Here is a 20,156-nt window from a genome sequence, read left to right as displayed (position 1 = left end):
TTTGAAAAGAAACTGTGTAGTGATCGGAAGTGTAGTATCTAGAAATTCCATATAGTATATAGATCAATTTATTAGTACTAGTTGCCCCAATTTTTTCAGCATTGTCACCCTGCCCATCGTCACTTTTTTATACCAAAGGCTTTCAGGCTGTGTCAGTTGTCGTTTTTATTGCATACTGTGGACCGCTGGTATAATGAAGCAGTTACTTATGTATGATATGGTGCACAGCTCTTCTATCTCAGCTATGCGATAAATTTGTTTGAGGGTAGTCCTGATGCAGGTGTTCTGCATGAGAAAAAAAAAAAAAAAAAACCATTTAAATACAGAAGAATGGACTTTAGTCTCTGATCTCCATCACCTACAAAATGATAGCCCCCCCCCCCCCCAGCCCCCTTTGAAAATCAGCTCTTTTTTGTAACCTGAGCTGAAAGTGGCTGATAAGTTAAGATTTGCCGGCCTGGGTCCTTCTGACTTGCATCCCACAATGTTTGCTCTCACCACATGCAGAGTGAGTCACTGCACAGTCATTCTGCTAGCTTAAATTGCCTCCTTTCATGGTCAACAATGAGCTCAGCTGAGGAGAATAAAGCAAAAAAAAAAAAAAAACAAAGCGTGTGTGTGTGTGCGTGCGTGCATATGTGTGTGTGTGTGTGTGTATGGCCTTCTGGGAGCGCTGCATTTGTTCATGTATCCTGACTAATTGGTTGTTATTGCAACTGGCAACAACAGTCGCCATGCTGTTCGGGGCGCAGCCGATTGCTCAGTCGCTGCATCCCAGCTTTCTAAAAACAATTGCTTCAACCTGAAGAAAAAGCACGCACACTCCCAAATCGAGATTAACGGTAGCACCAAACAGATCGGAACAATTTCCTCGGCGGCCTGGTGTTTGCATCCGTTAAATCAGTGCTCCGTTAAATTAAATTTGCTGGAGGCTATCAGTCCTGTGTTCATATCTGTTATGGGAAGTTTACAATGCTAGCAGCTGACAAGATTTTGCTCTATTTATAGCGCCGCAACTGCTGATAATCTTGACAAAAGAACCTGTCAGTCAACAGCAATTACAAACAAGTCACATATAATGAATGTTGCCTGTACTCTCTGAACACATTTGACTTGTGGACTTGAGAGATTAAAGTAGGACTAACGGAAAAGAACGATGCCGTATAAAACAAATCCTTGGCAAAAAATTTACATTTTATTTTCATAATGAAAAAGGGAGATGCAGAAAATGCTACATTTAGTTTGGGGGATTTATTTTGGCTTGTTATGTATGATGGGAAAGGAGTTCATACATATTAGTAATAAATATAATAAATACTACTAGAATCCCTTAGTTTAGCCCAGAAGATAAAAATACTGGAAAAGCATCTCTTTCTGCAGTTGACAAAAAATTCACAAGAATTAGGCATATGTAAAAATGAGTACACTTTTTTTAGAACGCATAACACAAGCTAAAAAAAAAAAAATTCATAATATATAACCCTCTTGAAAAAGAAAATACTTAAATATGCACTAATAATACAGTATATCTAGATCTAAATTGAATATAAAATAAACATGCATATAAAAGGAAGTCAATTACTAAGCAAGGAATACTTTATTTAAAAGCTTATTGCACAAATATTTAACAATAATAACAATAGTAATCATATGTAAAAAATACACAATCAATTAGAGGTGCAACAATTAATCGACAAATAATGATAACGACAGAAAATGTTCTCAGATTTCTTTAGTCCTCCTGGTCATTTACTTTGGAAAACCAGCACCCAAATCAAAAGAAAATGTTGGTTAAAATGTTAAAAATGATACAATGGATTTTGTACTTTGGATGTAATCTTGTAAACTATCAAACACACGAAAACACCATTCTGCTAACCTCATTGGTTAAGCCATCTGTTCATTGATGAAGTGACAAAGCATTTGTCTGTTATTAAGTTTTTAGCCTTAATTTGGAGCATGTGTTCGGCCGGGTCCGCATTCCAGATGACGTGCTCAGATGCTTCGGTGTCATCTGGTTCTGTAATCGCGCTTTTAAAACGCTCATGTTCAGTCACTCTATTTACTTTGTCAGCTATTATGCGCTGACCGCCATCCCGACGAGACTCCTCCCTTTGGCCTCCTCATCCTCGTCTTCGTGATGCAGCAGTTTGGCCTCCGTCAAAGCAGCTGTTGTCATGTGCGTAAGATAATGTGCAGCCTGCTTCTCTCTAATGGATGCCTCTCTCCGAGCTAGCACCATGCCAGCTAGACCTTCTTTAACTCTTTCAGTGCCATGGATGAGAATTCTCGTCTTTTAAAATGTAATAACAATACTAAGTAAGAAAATTCTGGTCTAACACGTTATTTTACGGAGAAGAGCTGACACCCTTGACTAACGCTTACCTAATATAAGCCAATTTAGCACTGTAGTGCTAACTGTGGCAATTGGATGGAAGTGTTTCCACACATTCAACACAGCTATTACTTACAGTACATCAATTCCAACTGAAGAATGGAAGTCAATCTTTCATATGACAGCACCCATATTTACACAGGCATAGCACACAATATTCTGTTGGCCTTGAAAAGTGAATGAAAATGCTAATGCTCTCTAGAGGTTTCCTTTTCCAATAACGCTTGGCACTGAAAGAGTTAATAATGTTGAAATGTAAAACACACACATGCTTTATGTAAGGAGCACCGTTTGAGAAACATAAAGGGCCCCTATCATGGAAATTAAAATGTGTTGCACTATTAACCATGTCACAATGTTAATTTATGACCTTAAACAACCCTGAAGTGCTATTTTCCGTATATTAGCTTGCTTATATTAGTTTAGTCCTTCCACAGTGACAACACAAGCAGCCAAAACCTCACAAGATATATTTTACAATGCATTAATCAACATAGCTTAACTACTAGAACTAAGTTTTATTGGTTTAATCCACGTCATCCAAACTATGGCCCGGGGGTCATTTGTGGTTCACCATCCACATTTTAATGGACTGCAGCATATAACAAAATGATGTTTTGACATGGCCCGCAAAGTTATTTTCAAAATGTAATACAGCGGAATATTCACATTTAACAGAAAGCCTTGCTGTAGTTGCTTTTTAAAATAATGACATTGTATAGACCGTGTGTTATTGCTTGCTTGCTTGATTTTTTTCCAGTGTGTAAGTAAAACAAACAAACAAGAAACAATGTGCCCATTACGTTTTTTTCTATAAGCGACCCTCAGATGAAAACATTTTTTTTTTTTAATTGGAGGCATGCTGCGTAAGATGCTCGTTCTTGATTCACAGAAATAAGAGTCAATCTTTATTATTAACCGAATGCCTGTCAGGACACAGGAATTTCTTCTTTTGTCATCAGAACATTCCTCTTACACATTTGGGTCAAAACCAAACCTGACTGACGAGAAAATAGACTGTAGGTTCAAAGAAATGTTCAAAGGCAACTTGCTTGCTAACTGACGCTGTAAAAACAAAGCTAATTGTTTTTTTTTTTTTTAACTTAACTAGTGTGTTGTCATTTGTTGTACTCCTAACATTCCTTTCCTTTTTTAACTCATTGATTGAAACCTCAATCATCCATACAAGGGAAAAGCTCCAGATGATATGCATATTTTTCAGCTGAGGCCTTTTTTTTTTCTTTTTTTTTTATCACTACTACTTTTCTACCCCTCCTTGTGTGCATAGTTGCTGGCCATTTCCATCCCCCGCTTGTGTGACTCCACCTTGGACCTGCAACATACACAAAGACAGTTCAAAGCAAATATTCTCCACACCCTGCAGCAGCGGGAAATGCTAGATGTGTGTGTGACCTGTCTTTCGGTCTCAGGAAAAGATGCGTGTGTGTGTGTGTGCGTGAATGGGGTGTAACGTGGCCCTGGGCTCTATTAATTCTTCAACCCAGTGTCGCCACTGCTGTCCTCCTGCACTGAAACTTGCCTCTTTGGCACACTCATGTTCTCCATATGCCCCGCCTTCAAACCCACTCCTCCAGTAACAACTGGAGGATATCCAAGTAGCATCACAAGGGCGATTTTTAACCCTTTAATTGAGGCCTCATGCAGATCATGTGATGAAAATGTACTGCCCGTGGGCGAGTATCATCATAAAGGACGCAATAATGATAGTGAGGGGATCTTTAAGGACATAGTTTTTGATTTAAAAAAAAAATCACACTGATGTTTTTATATTTTTTATAAAATGGTTTTATAAAAAATGCTAATCAAGGTCCAGTTGTAACTTCTTGCGGTCTCATTTCACACAAATGATCATTTTAGGTCAACCAAAACAAAGTCAACAAAGTTTTTTTTTTTTAATAAACCCCGTCTTGACTGGCTTTTAGAGCAAGAAAAATTAATTTGCCAGCAGTTTATACCCCAGATTATCACACTTTGGTTGATTTATAGCAAACAAAAAACAAACTTTCAATAATAAGCCAGTTATGGCTAGTTGCAGGGGACATTGGGTCAGAGGTTTGAGGGGAGTGAGGCAAAATAAGTTTGAACTATTTTGTAAATTTTAATGCGGTTTAATACCCACATATGCCCATGAAGGCAAAATTGTCCAACGAGTTAGCTTGTTAATAGCACCTTGGCTTTAACATGAACTTAATCTGATCCTAAAGTGACACTGTCAGATTTAGACCATTTTTCCTTAAAAATGAATTTTTCAGTCATGAATTTCAAAAACTTGTCAATAAATGTGTTCTTAACGACCAACAGTATGTTTTAAGTATAATCGTAGGAGTATGTTTAATTCTTCGCACTGAAACTGTGGGAGTTTTAGTGGCATTACGGTAAATGCAGCAATAAACACGCCATCTCCTGCTGTCTGCTGCTAAATCTTACATAGTTTCACTTTAAAGGCAAATTTTTGTTTTTTAAGAGTCCAGACATTTAATCCCATGTGTGTGTGTGTGTGTTATTTAATAGTCAATACACATTTAAAAATATGCCCTGAAGGAATAGGAGGCATGGAATTGCAGTTTTGCTATCCGAGCACCCAGATTGTCACACTTAATTCTATAATATGTGCTCATCAAATTTCAGCTGTAAAGTGGAACCACTACTCATAGTCCTGTGGTTTTTCCATTGAGTCGTGCATATCCATTTGAGGTCAAAATAAAGCAGACTCCTGATTTATACAGTGGAACCTTGTCTTTTGCCAGCAATGCATTTCTTTTGCCAGCGTTGTGCCATGATGTTTACGGAGATTGTAGCTTGGCACTTTAACAAGTTGTCTTAATCTGGTTGTGGTTTGCAGTGGTGCACAGCTGTTTACTACTACTACGACGATCAGAATGTTTTGTCTTTTCATGTTGCATTTTTTTAGACAGAGCTCTTGCATCGGGTGTGCTTATGGGTGTAGAAGAAGGTCAGGCAGGTCAATTTAGTCATATCAATTAACTCGGTGTGTTTGTATGAGGGTTGAGAGGACAACTAATCTCTCCACATCTCTTTGAAAATTGTAAAATGAGTGCGTTATCAGTTAAAATAATCATTTAAAACTACAAACTGTTTCTAGGTTAATCCTATCATCTCATCCTGTCGTTTTCTTTTGGTCTTCCAGGTGTAGATGCTTCAAGTGGATCCAGAAGAGGACCAGGCTGCTTCCAGCGGGGCCAGGCTAATCCTCTGAATCTCAGCTGTTGGTCTCAACCAGAATAGGAAGCCATTTTGCGCTGTGAACGTGCACGTTGGGCCTCTGTAGGGGGCGCTATCCGTGCAGAGAAACAACCGGAGTGGCCACCGCCATGACCACCGCAGTGCAGCCCAATGAACTTGTCTTTGAGTTTGCCAGTAACGGAATGGACGAAATCAACCAGGTACTTCATGAATTTCAGATTTCATTTGTCAAGTGGTTGATAAAAGTGAGTAATCAGGTTGATGTGGTTTGATGGTGTTGATGGCCACGGAAGATTATGCGGTTTTGATTGTTAGTTCAGTCAGATAGGCTTACGTTAACCACAAAAATGATTTTTGGGGAAAGGTGGCATATGGGCCAAGGAATTTCCCTTTTTGCTATTGTTTCATGGTTTTATAAGGTGCATTACTTAACTGCTCTAGTCAGCTAGTCATTCTTCTGCCTTGGCAGAGGTCTGTGGGCCCCATCATGCATTCCTAGTTTTGCAGAAGCAGACTTATCACTTGACATGCAAGCTGACCTGGAAAATAACATTTTGCTAAATGTTGAATTTCACTTTCACATTTGACTGGTACAGTTTGCATAGGGGCAAGTGAAAGGTAAAGTCATTAATGAACCTTCGGAATGTGGGAAAAATGCTAAATACTTTCCCATCCACAGCGGCCTACTGCTTAGTATCGCACCTGTCTAATAGTGTGCATTTTTTTTGTCCTCCTAATTGTGTTAGTTTTCAATGGATAGTCCAGCTTGACTGGGAGAAAATACCTAATGGGTTCATTGAAGACTTTCTTTTGTCAATACGACTACATGATTGAATGTGTGTGTGAAAGGTCATACCTTTGGGAGTAAATGAAGAGACTCAAGAGGGTACGTGAGATTTCAACAGAGTTTCTGCAGGTATCAACAGAAGTCCCAATTCAACCTTTCACTAGGACTAAGAAATTCTCAGTGAAAAAAAATCTTCAATTCTCTGGCTTTAAGCGACACACACACAAAAAAAAGCCATGTCAACCACACCCCCCAAATTTTTACTATTTATAAAATTGAAAACAATTCTAAAGTTTGTGTACCAAGCGAATAAGGTGGCCATTGTTTGGTTAATGCCATCACAGGATCAGTGTGGTTTTCAAATCAAGAGCAAATGGATTGGAACATGGAGCAACTTATCCCTAGCTTGGCTTGGCATTGAGTGACTCCTTTATGCCTTTAATTTGTTAATTTTTACACCAAAGTGCATTGCATTGTCATTCGTGGTGCAAATTTCTGGCAGACGAGACAGAAATAAAAGAGACTCTACAATCTGCCTTGTGGAGTTACTGAATAAACTAAGCCTAGAGATACTTCAACAAATGCGGTTTCAAAGTTAATTAAATTGGACCCAGATGGCACATCCACTATCTTTAGTCATTCCACCTAAAAACTAAAAATGCTATGCGCTGGTTAGGGGTACTTACCTGAAAAAAACATTATATATCATTGAAAAAAGGTTGAGAACCATTGGTCAATACTGCATCATGTGATATGTAGCTCACATGCTATATTGGGCATAGACATTTATAATTTTGCACATGAATGCTCATAAAAATGAGAAACTAGGCTGAGGTTTTTGCCTCCAAACACAGGATATAGTAATATTATACTGCATCATGTGATATGTAGCTCACATGCTATATTGGGCATAGACATTTATAATTTTGCACATGAATGCTCATAAAAATGATTAGGCTGAAGTTTTTGCCTCAAAACACATTATATGGTAAAATTACAACAGCAATATATTATTTGACAAACATTCTTAAGTGGCCTTTTCTGTGATTTGGAGTATGTGAGAAAATCCAGTGTCATGTGGCGTTTACTGACGTCCATTTTTTTTTTTCCACTTAGTCAGGGCACAGACTGAGACTTTTGAGGTGACCTGGAGGACTGTGTTTGCACTGACATGCTGCTTGTGGATATTTGTGAGACAGGCAGGGCGGGCAAAAGTTAAAGCAGCACGGCCGGCCCCTGGGAGGCCGTCAGAGCGTCTGGCGAAGCGAGGGCAGCGGCGTGGAAAGTCTGACAAACCTTCAGTGGGGTTAAGGTGCATGGGAGAGAAAGCAGGGAATCGGTGGGGGGATATCACAATTATGTTTACTTTGCATCTTTCCATCGGGTCACTCACGTCGAGAGTTGTCTGGCTGTCGCCACGCCCACGCCTCAATCCAGTGGAGCAGGCTCCCGGGGCTGCGGCGTGCCGTTTCCTGCATCATGCGCGTGGATCCAGAATGACGGGTTGTCACTGGATCCCCAATGAGCGTTTGTTCAGGCCCAACCTGACCGACCGGTTCCGAGTGGATGGTACGATTCTTCGGAGAGATCTGGCATTGTTCACTTGGCTTTGTTTTCCGGCTGCACCCACCCCGCTGAGCAAACTTCATCCACCCCCACAGCCCCCGTAATAGCAGCCCTTCTACGCACAACTGTCTGTGTTGTATTTACACCGACTATGATTAATGCGTGGGGAACACCAAAGCACAGAAACTATTGACAAATAACATTGCTGTTGTTGGTCAATAGTCAAAACTTCCTTAATGGAAGATGAGATGACCTTACGGCAGAATGGCATGTGCCATCTTAATAAGTATGGTTGAAAATCCACATTATTATTACTGCTGCTATTGCTCGATTATACATTCTATTTGTATTTATTTGGGCTGACAAAGACAAAAACAAACTGTAGCTTGCCAGTGAATAACAATTTTCTTTAGTGTTAGCGCTAGCATCTGTCTCTTCAACAAGCCAATACTATCTTGGGGTAACAAGAGACAATGGCACCCAAAATGCATTCATGTCCAGTCTACCCACATATGTATAGAAAATCTTGCTAAAGTCACATGACCAAACCCAAAACAGTTGTGCTGTGATTGGTTACATGAGCCTTTCGCTTTGTTGTCATTTTCAGTGGACGGCAACTGGGAAAAACAATTTTAAAGGTATTAATTGTACATGAAAAGTACCCCTTCAATTAATTTAAGACAACATATTTTTCACTGCTAAAAACAGATTCCTTTTTAGTCCTCAGGCTTTTGGTTGGGAAGCATTGCACTTTATCGCACTTCTTTGAATATTTTGACTCCTCCTACTGTAGATAAATGAGGTTAGCACCATATTAGATTTAGATGCAGCTGTCATTGTGTGGCAGTACAGCTGTACACTAGGGATGGGCGTTCCACTATATGCAGGATAGAACGAAATTATGAATGGACAATATCATTGTGAAGATGGAATATTGGACACAGCTTTTGTACTCTCTTTTATTAGAGTGTGCAGAAGGTGCGTTAACGTGAAGTCTTCCCAGACAAAATGCAAACAAGGAGAATGCAATCATTGTTTATCAACAAAGAGGAAATAACTGCCAAACCGGAACATTTATTACATGAGAATATAAGCAATTTCTTTTTTTTTAATGACACATTAGTTCTTGGTAAATTTCAATTTTGGCCCAAATGATTTCCTACATTTTTCTGAAGATTTATGCTTCGCTTCAGTAATTGTTGGGTAAACACTGAGCTAGTGTACCACCGCAACATCTGCAAAGACAACAAGCTCTGTCAGCAAAGCGTGCTTCATTAGTCGGCTGAGGAGGAGTTTCTGTTTGGGGAGTTGAATCGACCAGTAGTCAAAATGTCTCCACACACTCACTTAGACACACACTTGACTTTTTCAAGGACACTGACAGGCACGCTTGTTCGCTGCGGCGTCTTGCTACATTAGATAGCATCAGGCAGGGATTGGTGGGAAACTTTGCTTTTCACATTTTTTTGTCGTTGAAGCGTTCTTCTGCGCACATGGCACAGTGTGTGTTTCTTGTCGCTCATCTCGCTGCAAATTTGTGTGAACTGGATCGCCCGTGTGTGAACTTGGGTTGAGAGGCGGCGAACAATGGCGGCAAATAACGAAGGGCTCTGTTAGCAGGCCTGGTTAAAGTGTAGCCAAAATCAGCTAATCAGCCCAGCCCTCCCCCATAAGGCCTGAACACCTGGTATGCCCCAGAGGTTCACCAACAATGGACACTTGTCTAACAGCACAGATAAGCCTTTATTCCTCTTCCTCCTACTGCACCCTGGCCATCCTTTCTCACTTTTAATGAAGTGGCAGGTCTGTTAGTGTGAGTTCACAATTTACATGCTGCAAGTCTGCTTATGTATACTAATGCAGTCATGAGACTATATTCGATGGGAAAACATTCAGTCTTGTTTTACATTTGACTAGAACTCTTTAATTATAACTTTATGCTTGTTTATGACGAAAAAAACAAAAACAAAACAGTAAACTATACACCACACACTGTATTGTTTGTTTAGTGATGACCTGAGGGGAATTTTTCAACTGCAACAGCAGCCAGGGTAATCTTGATATGTACTCTGCTGCCATCTAGTGGGGTTGTGATGTTACTGCATTGACTAAAAAAACACCCACAACACCCTTTGATGAGGACTAAATACGTCACCAGCTATTTCATTGTGTAAAACAAACGTAGATTTATTAAAATAAAAAATCCCCACAAAAGATAATTCAACATGGCATATGCTAATCTTTTATTGCTTTTATCACGTTTTATTATCAAATAGTGACATTTAAAGGATTATTGTTACAAATTCAAACTTGAGTTCACTTGAGTGTCCGGATGTAATATTTTTTCACTTCCGATACGATACCGATTGCAGCCAAGAGTACTCCCTGATTCTGATATGATGTAAGCTGGAATGATTATTTCTGCATGAATTTAAAAAGAAAAATTTGATCAAGTGATCAAACAAAGAAATATCAGCCAGCCACAAGTTGGTATGAGAATGAACCATTTATTTCACACATTTGAGATATACGTATAAATTCAACCTCAAATATGAAAATGCAGTGAATGAAATGTATGTTTACAAAATAGCTTATAAGACCCTGTGAAATAACCCTCATAAAATATGTTGTATATGCTAATATTTGTGATTTTTTATGTAGACCAATATAATCCATTCCTTTTTTGGGCTGATATTGGATCAATGTCAGATCAGGACTCCCCTAATTATTTATCTGATTGTTGTACTAGAAATAGTAGGGAACGGAAACATCAGATATCCAACATTGCACAAATGTAATACTGTTGGATTAGTAATTCTGTCAGTGTGAATATGTACGTATTTATTTATTTGTATGTGTTTAATTATGGTAGGCTTTTGATGTTTTAGGCCAGTGGTTCTCAACGGAATGTGAAACAACTTATTGCTGCATTGTGTTTCATTGACTCCTTGGGATGTCTTTATTTTGTTTCATACAGATGCATATGGTCAATATTGCCGTAATTTTCCAGTAGGCGAGCCAGAAATAAAACCGCTGATGTAAAACGATCTACTGTAGTTGCTAAATAAAATACACATCGAGATCTTACAAATGTAGTTCCAAAGGTTAATAAACAGAGGTATGGTACAGCATTGTTTTCTTCCCAAATTCATATAAACTGTGTAGGATATATTGAAAATTAAAAAAAAAAGTTTGAATACCCCATAATGTTTTGAGTGTGGTTCAGATGGCTCGATTTTACATCGAGCCAATCAACACTAAGACAACATGTAAAAGTGAAAGATTCACCACATGTAAAATTCCCAATTATAGCATCCACATTGCCTGCTTTTATTTGATTCCCCAGCCTTATCATGTGGGGGATGTCAGCTCACTTTTGTATCCCTCTTCAGGTGGCCCCCGGTGGACTACTGCAATGCCTCGGAAATTAGCTTCTCTCCTCCGCTGGCTAGCTTGCGTTTATACGGCTGTAAAAATAAGGGCCAGCAAATCAGGTTGCGATATTAATCCACCCGGGCTTTTTATGTTCCGTTTTACGGCGTCGAACGGATTAAGCCAACCCTCTGCCTCCCACTCATGTTTTTTTTGTGTGTGTTTGCGTGTGTATCCGTCACAGCTGGACGACCCGTCAGTGTTCCCCGCCGTGATCGTGGAGCAGGTGCCCGCCACAGATTTGCTACAGGTGTACTCGGGCCTCGAGTCGGACGAGGTGACCAACGGCATCATGATGGACAACACCATGCACGTGGCCGAGGCGCCTTCCATCTTGGTGGGAGGCGTGGACCTCTCAGGTTGGAATATTAGACATTTAGAAACATCCACTGTCATGTATGAGGTTAAGATGATATTTTTTGAATTTAGTCTAAAAAAGTTCACATTGTGAGAGGCGGTGTGATGAAGTGTGATGGTGCCCTACGATTTTTTTTCAAAGAACATTCAAGATGAAAGTTCCCTTTGCCTTTGACAATGTCACAACTGCCAATCATCAGGCCCGCCCCTAACAGCCAACACTGAGTAATTCAGAGTGGAATACTTTGTCGTCACTTTAGGTTCTCCAATTTTCAAGGAAGTGCTTGATAGTTTCACCTCCCCATCACTCTGCTGTGATGATAGGCACGAGTGCAGTGCATAAGAGCAGCCAGATAGCTGGCACGGAATGGCAACACTCAAGACTTCTTTTGACTTTGGCCTTTAGGGGCGGGCCTGATGATTGCTGGTTTGTGACATCAGGAAAAAAAAAAAATCAAAGAGACATTTCACTTTGATTGCTGACTGAGCTTAGTCGGTCTGTGAATGGGGAGTCTGCGTCTGGAGCGCATGGGCGTGAGTTGTAGCCGATGGCACCGCTTGTATCTACGTAGCTACGATGGTTTTGAACCAAGTGAACGACGTTGTCCTCAACAAACGAGAGCAGAGCAGTATTGACTGCCGTGAAGCTGTCGACAGTTTGCGTGACGCGTTTGATGTGGCTCCTCTTTTGTCCAACACTATGCTAGGTAACGTCTATTCTCTATCTATCTATCTATCTATCTATCTATCTATCTATCTATCTATCTATCTATCTATCTATCTATCTATCTATCTATCTATCTATCTATCTATCTATCTATCTATCTATCTATCTATCTATCTATCTATCTATCTATCTATCTATCTATCTATCTATCTATCTATCTATCTATCTCTCTCTCTCTCTTCTTCTCTGACTGAGCTAAGGTGTTGTTCCATTTTTTTTTTTTTTTAAAGAAACAGTTTCGGCTGCTGAAGACAGCATGGAGACGAACGAAGCCGCTGCGGCTCTGCTCAACATGGAATCACCAAATAACATATTGGATGAGAAGCGCATGTGTAAGATGACTTAGAAAGCTTTCCAGCCCAATCACATGGCACATATAAAAAAACAAACTCTCAAATACGGTATGGAATGAATAAACTTCAGTTACTTTAATCAAGAGCCTCAACTATTTGACAGCCAGTTGACAGCCATGCTAACCACTCGGACGTCATGGCGCTTTTCTCTGAAATAGAAAAGACAAATACAGTAAGACCCTCTTAGGTTTTTCAGATTTTGAAAAGAAATCTTATAGAAAATAATTAATAGAAGCAATATGATCCAAGGTCACGTTAAAAAAAATCACGTGTTCAAGAAAGTCATCAAAAAACATTTAAACATTCAAGTCAGACTTCAAATATGGTGCCATCTTTGATCGGGTTTCCTCTTTGCTCTCACTGTTAGCTTTACAAAGGGAGCTTTACAAAAAAGCAAATGATAAAGTGAAATTAAGTCCTTTACTTGAGCTAAATTGAAGCTTGTGTCCTGTCATGTTTTCTGCATTTTTGTAAATCTTACTTTTCCTTTCTGGCTGCGCTTTAGTTAACAACTATGGTACCTTGCTCGAAGCGGACCTGACGTATGCGCCCTTAAGACCCGACCATATGGAGAACGGCGCCCTTGACATATCGCTGGACGAGGACACCTCATCTATGGACGAGATCCCTCAAAAGTGTCCCTTGAAGCCGCAGAAAAAAAACAAAAGTGAGCTCGTTGGCAGTACACAATGCACACGGTGTTTTATTTTATTTTTTTAACACGCCACTCTTCCAATTTGTCTCAGTGAGGAAGCCCCGGGCAGTGCGCTCATGCTCCCCTATCTCCACCCCGAATCTGCCACTGAGGAAGAAAAGCAAAGAGGGCAAAGGTAAGCCTCGGTAACAAGTGGGCCTCCCTTGTAACGAGCCAATCAAAATCAAGGTCTCCCCCCTCTCGTGGAGTGCTCTCTTTCTCACCCCGTGTGCAAAGAGCCAGGGTGTGAATGATGGCTTCCTCAGGGCCTGCAGGGACGCGCTTGCAGGCACACTGATGCTCCACTGACAAGAGAGAGAATACTGTGAATCGCACAGGGTGACACCTTTTTGTCTCTCCCATATACATCAGCTTGTCACCGCGAGTGGGATTTAGGCGACTACCGGGAGCGTTACTGTTTTTAACCACCCCTGGTTAAAACATGCACATTAGACTAATTGACTTCCTGACTTTTTTGTTATTTAGTCCGTCCCGAGTTACATGCATGGACTCGATACAAGGTCGGACAAGATTCACTCCAGGATCATGCCAACCTCCCATTTGTTGAGATTTAACGGGATGTGAATAGATCTTGCATGTTGGTCTCAACCAGAAAACATACGCCCAGCGGGGCAATCCATAATACAGAATCAGACATAAAATGAAATTCCCCCCCAAATTAAATACAGAAATAGAAATAAACAAAGACAAACACAGAAAACCTTAATCCTGCAAAAATAAGAAAAATGTCAAATATTTTCATAATAAGACATTACTACATAGCAGAACATAGAAATATGATTGGAAGCATTCTTTTTAAAGATGATATAACAGGCAGAGCATTCCATTTAGAGGGGTTGTAAAAATAAGTCGACTGGATCCGATAAGAAACACTTTATTTTAATTATCAAATGAATGTATTTTTTCTTTTTTACGTTTTGCCGTAAAAGTTAAAAACCAGAAATTTAACCCCTGTAAAGAGACGACTAGTATATCAAATCTTAAGCTACATTCAAGACTGCTGCTTGTACACTTTTCACTTTGAACTCACAAGGTGAGATCTCAAAGCGCGCCAGTCAAAAGTGATTGTAACATAACATTTAAGTTGTCTCACCTTAGACAATTCCAAATTTCCTTTTTTAAGGTGGGGCATCATCAAATTCAAAGCACTCTTGGACGCACTATTGGAAAACCACTCGTCTAACTTGACATAGCGATGTTTACGTTTTTGAAAGTACCCTTTCGACTTGTTCAAAATCCAATTGTACAACCTCAGAAATTTTGGAACGTAAGTCCAAAGTTCACGCTCCATTAAAACCATACATGTAAACCCTTAAAATAGTTTATAAATAACAATTCTACAATGTGGATGTCATATCTGTTTGAATAGCCATGAAAAAAACAAACGCGTTGTTTTTCCTTGCTCGTATTTATAGGAAACACCATCTACCTTTGGGAATTTCTCCTGGCCTTACTACAAGACAAGAATACGTGTCCCAAATATATCAAGTGGACACAGCGGGAAAAAGGCATCTTCAAGTTGGTTGACTCCAAGGCAGTCTCCAAGCTTTGGGGCAAGCACAAGAACAAGCCCGACATGAACTACGAGACCATGGGACGAGCGCTCAGGTAGGAAAAAAAGGGGATTGTCATGCTCGGAGAAATGTAACCGGCACCGGCAGGGGAAATGTGGCAGAAAAACAAGTCAAAGTGCTCAGAATATATTCAACAATAAAATAAAACACTGAGCTAAGCAGTCTCATATTTTAGGAAGGTTCATGTTAAGCACTATTATGCCCTTGATATTATATCAGGATTCAATACTCAGGTTATATTTTAATTCAATACTTAGGTTATATTTTAAAAGAGAAAGAAATAGGATTGAAGATGTAGGGAAAAAAAAATTAAGGCACATTTGAGAAGGATTTTACATTTCGCCCGTTTTGGAAATACTACAAAAGTAATGTCATTACTGTCATGCATTACTTTTTGCTACAATGCAGTAGTATAAGACATTACACACAAAAACTGTAATGTTTTACTTGACACAAATGACAGCAATGTGTGTTACAATGCATTATAATATATAACCCCCCCCCCCCAAAAAAAAAAGCTCCTAAACCCTTTAAATTAATAATAATAAATATAATAAATAAATTAATAATATTCATTGAAGCAATTGATAACATGTATGCAATTCATTTGGTTGCCTTGAGATGTCGCTGGTGTGTTGTTGCTATGCAGAGAATTTTCTTTAGGTCATTTATTTGTACATTTTTACTAGGCATCATTTACAAGTCCACGGGCACAATACTATTTAGTGTGGGATCATTTTGAGCATGTAAGTTTACACAAGTTTAGTTTAATGGATTTGTCATGAATGCAATGAGCTAGTGCAATGAGCTACGTTTAGAATGAATGGCAATAACCCATAGCAAGTTAGCATCCAGACAAGAGAGGTACCTTGTAAAATTTCTTGCAAAAGTTTTTCAAATGCTAACATGCTAGCAATTCACATCGATAGTGGCATTCTAACAAATAATCCACGTTGGCATCAACTGCAGGTACTACTACCAGCGAGGGATCCTTGCTAAGGTGGAAGGTCAGCGTCTGGTCTACCAGTTCAAGGAGATGCCTGCCGACTTGGTGGTGATCGAAGACGACGAGGCGGGCTCTGACGAGTACGGCACCCAAAGGTCTGCCAACGGGAGGTCTGTGGGCCGGGGAGGTTCCAGAGGGCGGGTGCACCAGCCGCTCAAGCAGGTGAAGAAAGAACCCGTTGAGGAATGTCTGCAGCAGGAAATGCAGGGAGGACAAGCTGAGCAACTCCTGCATATACTGCAGGGGAACCAGGGGACGGACATCGCGCAGGCTATGAGGTACACAGCGTACTCTATATAGACAAAAGGCACATTTTCCTATGGTCATATCATTAGCAACTCCTAATAGCCACCAGAAGGATTCAATTATTTCAAATAAATCAAATGGGTTAGTTTAGATGATTTGTTTTTTGATTGCATTTTTTTCTGAAGTAAATTTATATTTGACTATTCTATTAAGAGTAATGTGTCTTTGTTGGAAGCCACTCATTTGTACATAATTTCATAATGAAGTCATAGAGCTACTTCTGCTAATCATTTCCCCACAAGTAAATACGTGTTTTGGAGATTTTCTTTTTAATCTTCCAATGAAACCAAGGCAAGATTTTTTGCTTATTCCTAAATTGTCTATTTGTCGATTGTCGTAGAAACATGATGACTCCATTCAATGAAAGTGTGATTATTCCATTCAGAACAGTGACATCCCAGTCATAGGAGCCGATTCACAAACATGGCAAAAACTAACTTACTTGCTGAGTACAAACCAATGAAAAAAAAAAGCCTACTTAGAACCAAGCACATTATTTAATCTTAAGTAAATTTTAATCAATTTCAAACCAAATTTATTCTAATTTTTTGCCAATAATCTTAAGTAAATTTTAATCAATTTCAAACCAAATTTATTCTAATTTTTTGCCAATCGTATTGTTCAAAATGGGTCTCAATTGACAGTTAGCATTGTATATATTAGAAATACTATTCATTATTATACTATACTATAAAAATACTATACATTTCACACTGGTAAATAATATATTAGGGTGAGAAAAGCAAAGGCTTTTGTCATGCAAACATTTGTGAAACATTGCCCCCTGGTGGTAGGATGACAAAGCGCTTGATTTGACATGTACGGTAGCCGGCTTTTTAAATGTTAATATCGCCCGGATCAGCTTAATCAGTCGCGTCAGCCAATATCGTCATAGCGATTAAAATTTGATAAATTGCGGCTCTAATGTTCGTACCGTTCTCTGTAACCCGTGTTTTCTTACATCTAGGGCCATGAATGCTTCGGCTCCTCTCCCAGTTGTCTTGACGTCTTCGAGTCCGCTTCAGTCCCTGCCACTGGCCACCGTTCTCCCCAACGGTGACTCGGCTCACTGCTCCCCCCCTCGCGTGCTCCTCCAATCGGTGCCCCCGTCCAGTGACGTGCTGACCATCCAGGCGGCCAACGGCCTGCAGGAGGCCCTCCCCCAGCAGCTGCTCGTCACCAGCCTGGGCCCGTCCGCTATCTCGTCCTCATCCGCCACCTGCACGGGCTCCATTTCCCCCAGCTCGACCCTCCCCCGCCTGCTCACCATCAACGCCACCTGCGGGCAGGCCATGGTGGCGCAGCAGCCGGGCACCGTCATCGCCACTGTGCTGAAATCGGGCGATCTGTGCGGGCTGCAGGTGAAAGAGGAGATGCTGGACTCCAGCTATTTCCAGTCCATGGTCAACGGCGACCCCTCCCTGGCCAATACCTTCGCCAAGGAGGAGATGGACGCCGGCGAGGCGGAGCTGCAGTACCGGACTGTGATCATCGACACCAGCCAGACCAACGGCCAGGATCTGGACGGCGGGACGGTGTTCGACGGACTCTCTCCCCAGTGCAGCAGCCCGTGCGAAGGCCTCACCCCCGTGGAGGAGCTGGAGGTGCGAGGGGAGATGTCACTGCAATCCCAGGAGCCCATCAAAGGCCTGCAGGAGCTGCCCCTCTCTCTGCAGCTGCCCGCAAACTTTATCCAGATAAAGACGGAGCCGGCGGAGGCCTGACGCCCTTCCGCTTTGTCTTCTCAAAAAGCAACATGAGGACCATTCTTGGATGTGACGGTGGTTGTTTTGATTTTCTCCCACAATCTGATCCAGGATCAGATGTTGCTCCTCACGGTTGCTCACTTCAGCCTCAGGCTTGAACCGTTTACTCACTTTTTTGTGATCATGTGCCTAAAGAAATGTATCAAGGGAGTGTTTCATATTTTTTGAAGATGTCACATTTCAGTTTTTGGACATGCGAAGATATTTACACCCCAAAGTCCTCCACGGAGGAGAACAGCCATTGGATGAAGCAGGGATGCCCGTCTGCCAAATGTGCCAGTTTTAGTCTGTTATTGTCTTAAATCTCAGTGGACTTGTAAACGATGAAAACAAAATCAAAATAAAAGAGGCTTGGCTCGGTACAAACCAAAACATAGGGGAGTGAATACAAAACGATGCAAGGAAATTGGACTTTCCGGCTGGGGGAACGCCAGGAACCGATTTGCGTCAGCGCAGAGCTTCGCTAGCGAAGTGGACCTTGATCACAGCTTTTGGGACTTTCACCGGAACCGGTTTATTTTCTTGGAAACAAACATCTCCAGTACTTCATTCTAGGGCATTTGCCAAAAACAAAAAAAAAAGTTTTGGTGCAGACTGGAGTAAAGACAGAACGAATTCTAGTGAACTTTTTTTTTTGTAATCAGCCTATTGTTTTTGAGGTTGAAATCCTGTTGATATGAGATGGAATATGCATGGATCTCTGTATATACAAATGATATACGCTCGAGATTCACTATTAAGGCCACGGCAAATTTTATTTATTTTGTGAATTTCTAAATTCTGTATAAAAAGGCACATTTGTATTCTATTTACATGAGGGAACATACAAAGAATATACACCTTTAGTACAAGGAAGACCAAACTTTTATTTTTTTTCATAAATATATAAACAGCGTTTCTATTTGCCTTATTTCTCTTTCCTGCTGTTAAACATATTCTGTTGTGTGTGCGCATATTTTTTCCTATTCTGCTAGTATACTTTATCTTTCACACATTCAAAGCTTTTAAGAATCAGTATCACAAGAATCAGTCAGTATGGGTATATAAGTCATATCAGATTTCATTGTCGCTTCTGAACCAGTGCTTTTTTTGTTCATTTTCACGCGCCCGCTGTATGAGTCCTGTGTGCGTCTCTAAACGCCAGCGACGCATGATCGGAGCCCAAGAATGGGTCGAGGCCCAGCGGGGGCGTGCAGACACACAAAGCAAGAGTTTTAAACTCAAGTCGTGTTTGTTTGGTTCTTTAAGGACGAGCTGAATGTATGCATACTGTTGGAATATATGCAAGATTATGACAATCAATAATTACACTGGAGACCTTTTCTTATCCAAATCTTGTCCGTGCTGCTTTTTTTTTTTTTTTTTGCTCTGTCACGTCATTTACCCCGTATGTAGTGCACCCTCGCCTTAAAGCACTGTTGTGACTGTTGATTGTCAATGGCCTTTATGCGGAGTATCATGTAGATTTGTAAGGCTTCTCTTTTGTTTTGACATGCAGACGCCCAGAAATCATACAGCAGCAAAAAAGAAAAAAAAAAAAGCAGAAACATTAAACTTGGAGACAAAACAGTCATGAGAGTTCATAGCGTTTCTATTTCTCTTGACACTTGGCCAGGTGTTCTGAATTAGATTGCCCCCCCCCCCCCCCCAACCAGGATGATGACGATATTTCTGGCCCCGCCCCCAACTCTCCATCCCAGAAATAAGTGTCTTTAGTCCATAAAATTGCTAAAAGTACACCTCTGTAAATAATAATCAAGGTTCCTGGTAACAACCAATCGTAGCTTAGCTTGCAAACATCACATGACCTAACCCAGAAAACATGAGTGGTTGTTAAATGAGCCTTCAGCACTTTCAACAGTCATTTTCAACTGACAAGTGGACAAATGTGTTTTCAAATATATGCACATTAGAAACGGTTACCGAAAATAATCGTAGGTAAAATAG

At 40.4% G+C, this 20,156-nt stretch overlaps 1 protein-coding gene across 4 annotated transcripts in view; it reads left to right on the top strand.

Annotated features, from left to right (window-relative positions):
• Positions 1 to 19,780, top strand: part of elf1 (E74-like ETS transcription factor 1) — a 43,902-nt gene extending 24,122 nt beyond the window's left edge. For 2 of the 4 annotated variants that reach the window (XM_088431882.1, XM_088431883.1), the window contains 8 exons: positions 5,565 to 5,820; positions 11,590 to 11,764; positions 12,720 to 12,821; positions 13,348 to 13,509; positions 13,589 to 13,672; positions 14,973 to 15,165; positions 16,101 to 16,415; positions 17,411 to 19,780. In XM_088431882.1, the coding sequence (XP_088288008.1) occupies positions 5,749 to 5,820; positions 11,590 to 11,764; positions 12,720 to 12,821; positions 13,348 to 13,509; positions 13,589 to 13,672; positions 14,973 to 15,165; positions 16,101 to 16,415; positions 17,411 to 18,167 (1,860 nt within the window). In that variant the 5' untranslated portion in view covers positions 5,565 to 5,748 and the 3' untranslated portion in view covers positions 18,168 to 19,780. Of the gene's footprint in view, positions 1 to 5,564; positions 5,821 to 10,398; positions 10,464 to 11,589; positions 11,765 to 12,003; positions 12,470 to 12,719; positions 12,822 to 13,347; positions 13,510 to 13,588; positions 13,673 to 14,972; positions 15,166 to 16,100; positions 16,416 to 17,410 lie in introns of those variants that run through there. The other 2 variants (XM_088431885.1, XM_088431884.1) reach the window with 2 other exon arrangements.
• Positions 19,781 to 20,156: the final 376 nt, after the last annotated feature.

Source organism: Hippichthys cyanospilos, chromosome 13 (assembly GCF_059441005.1).
Source record: "Hippichthys cyanospilos isolate Australia breed blue-spotted pipefish chromosome 13, RoL_Hcya_1.0, whole genome shotgun sequence".
Classification (NCBI taxonomy): Eukaryota; Metazoa; Chordata; class Actinopteri; order Syngnathiformes; family Syngnathidae; genus Hippichthys; species Hippichthys cyanospilos.
Note: the sequence above shows the minus strand (reverse complement) of the source record. Positions and strands in the feature narration are given on the sequence as shown.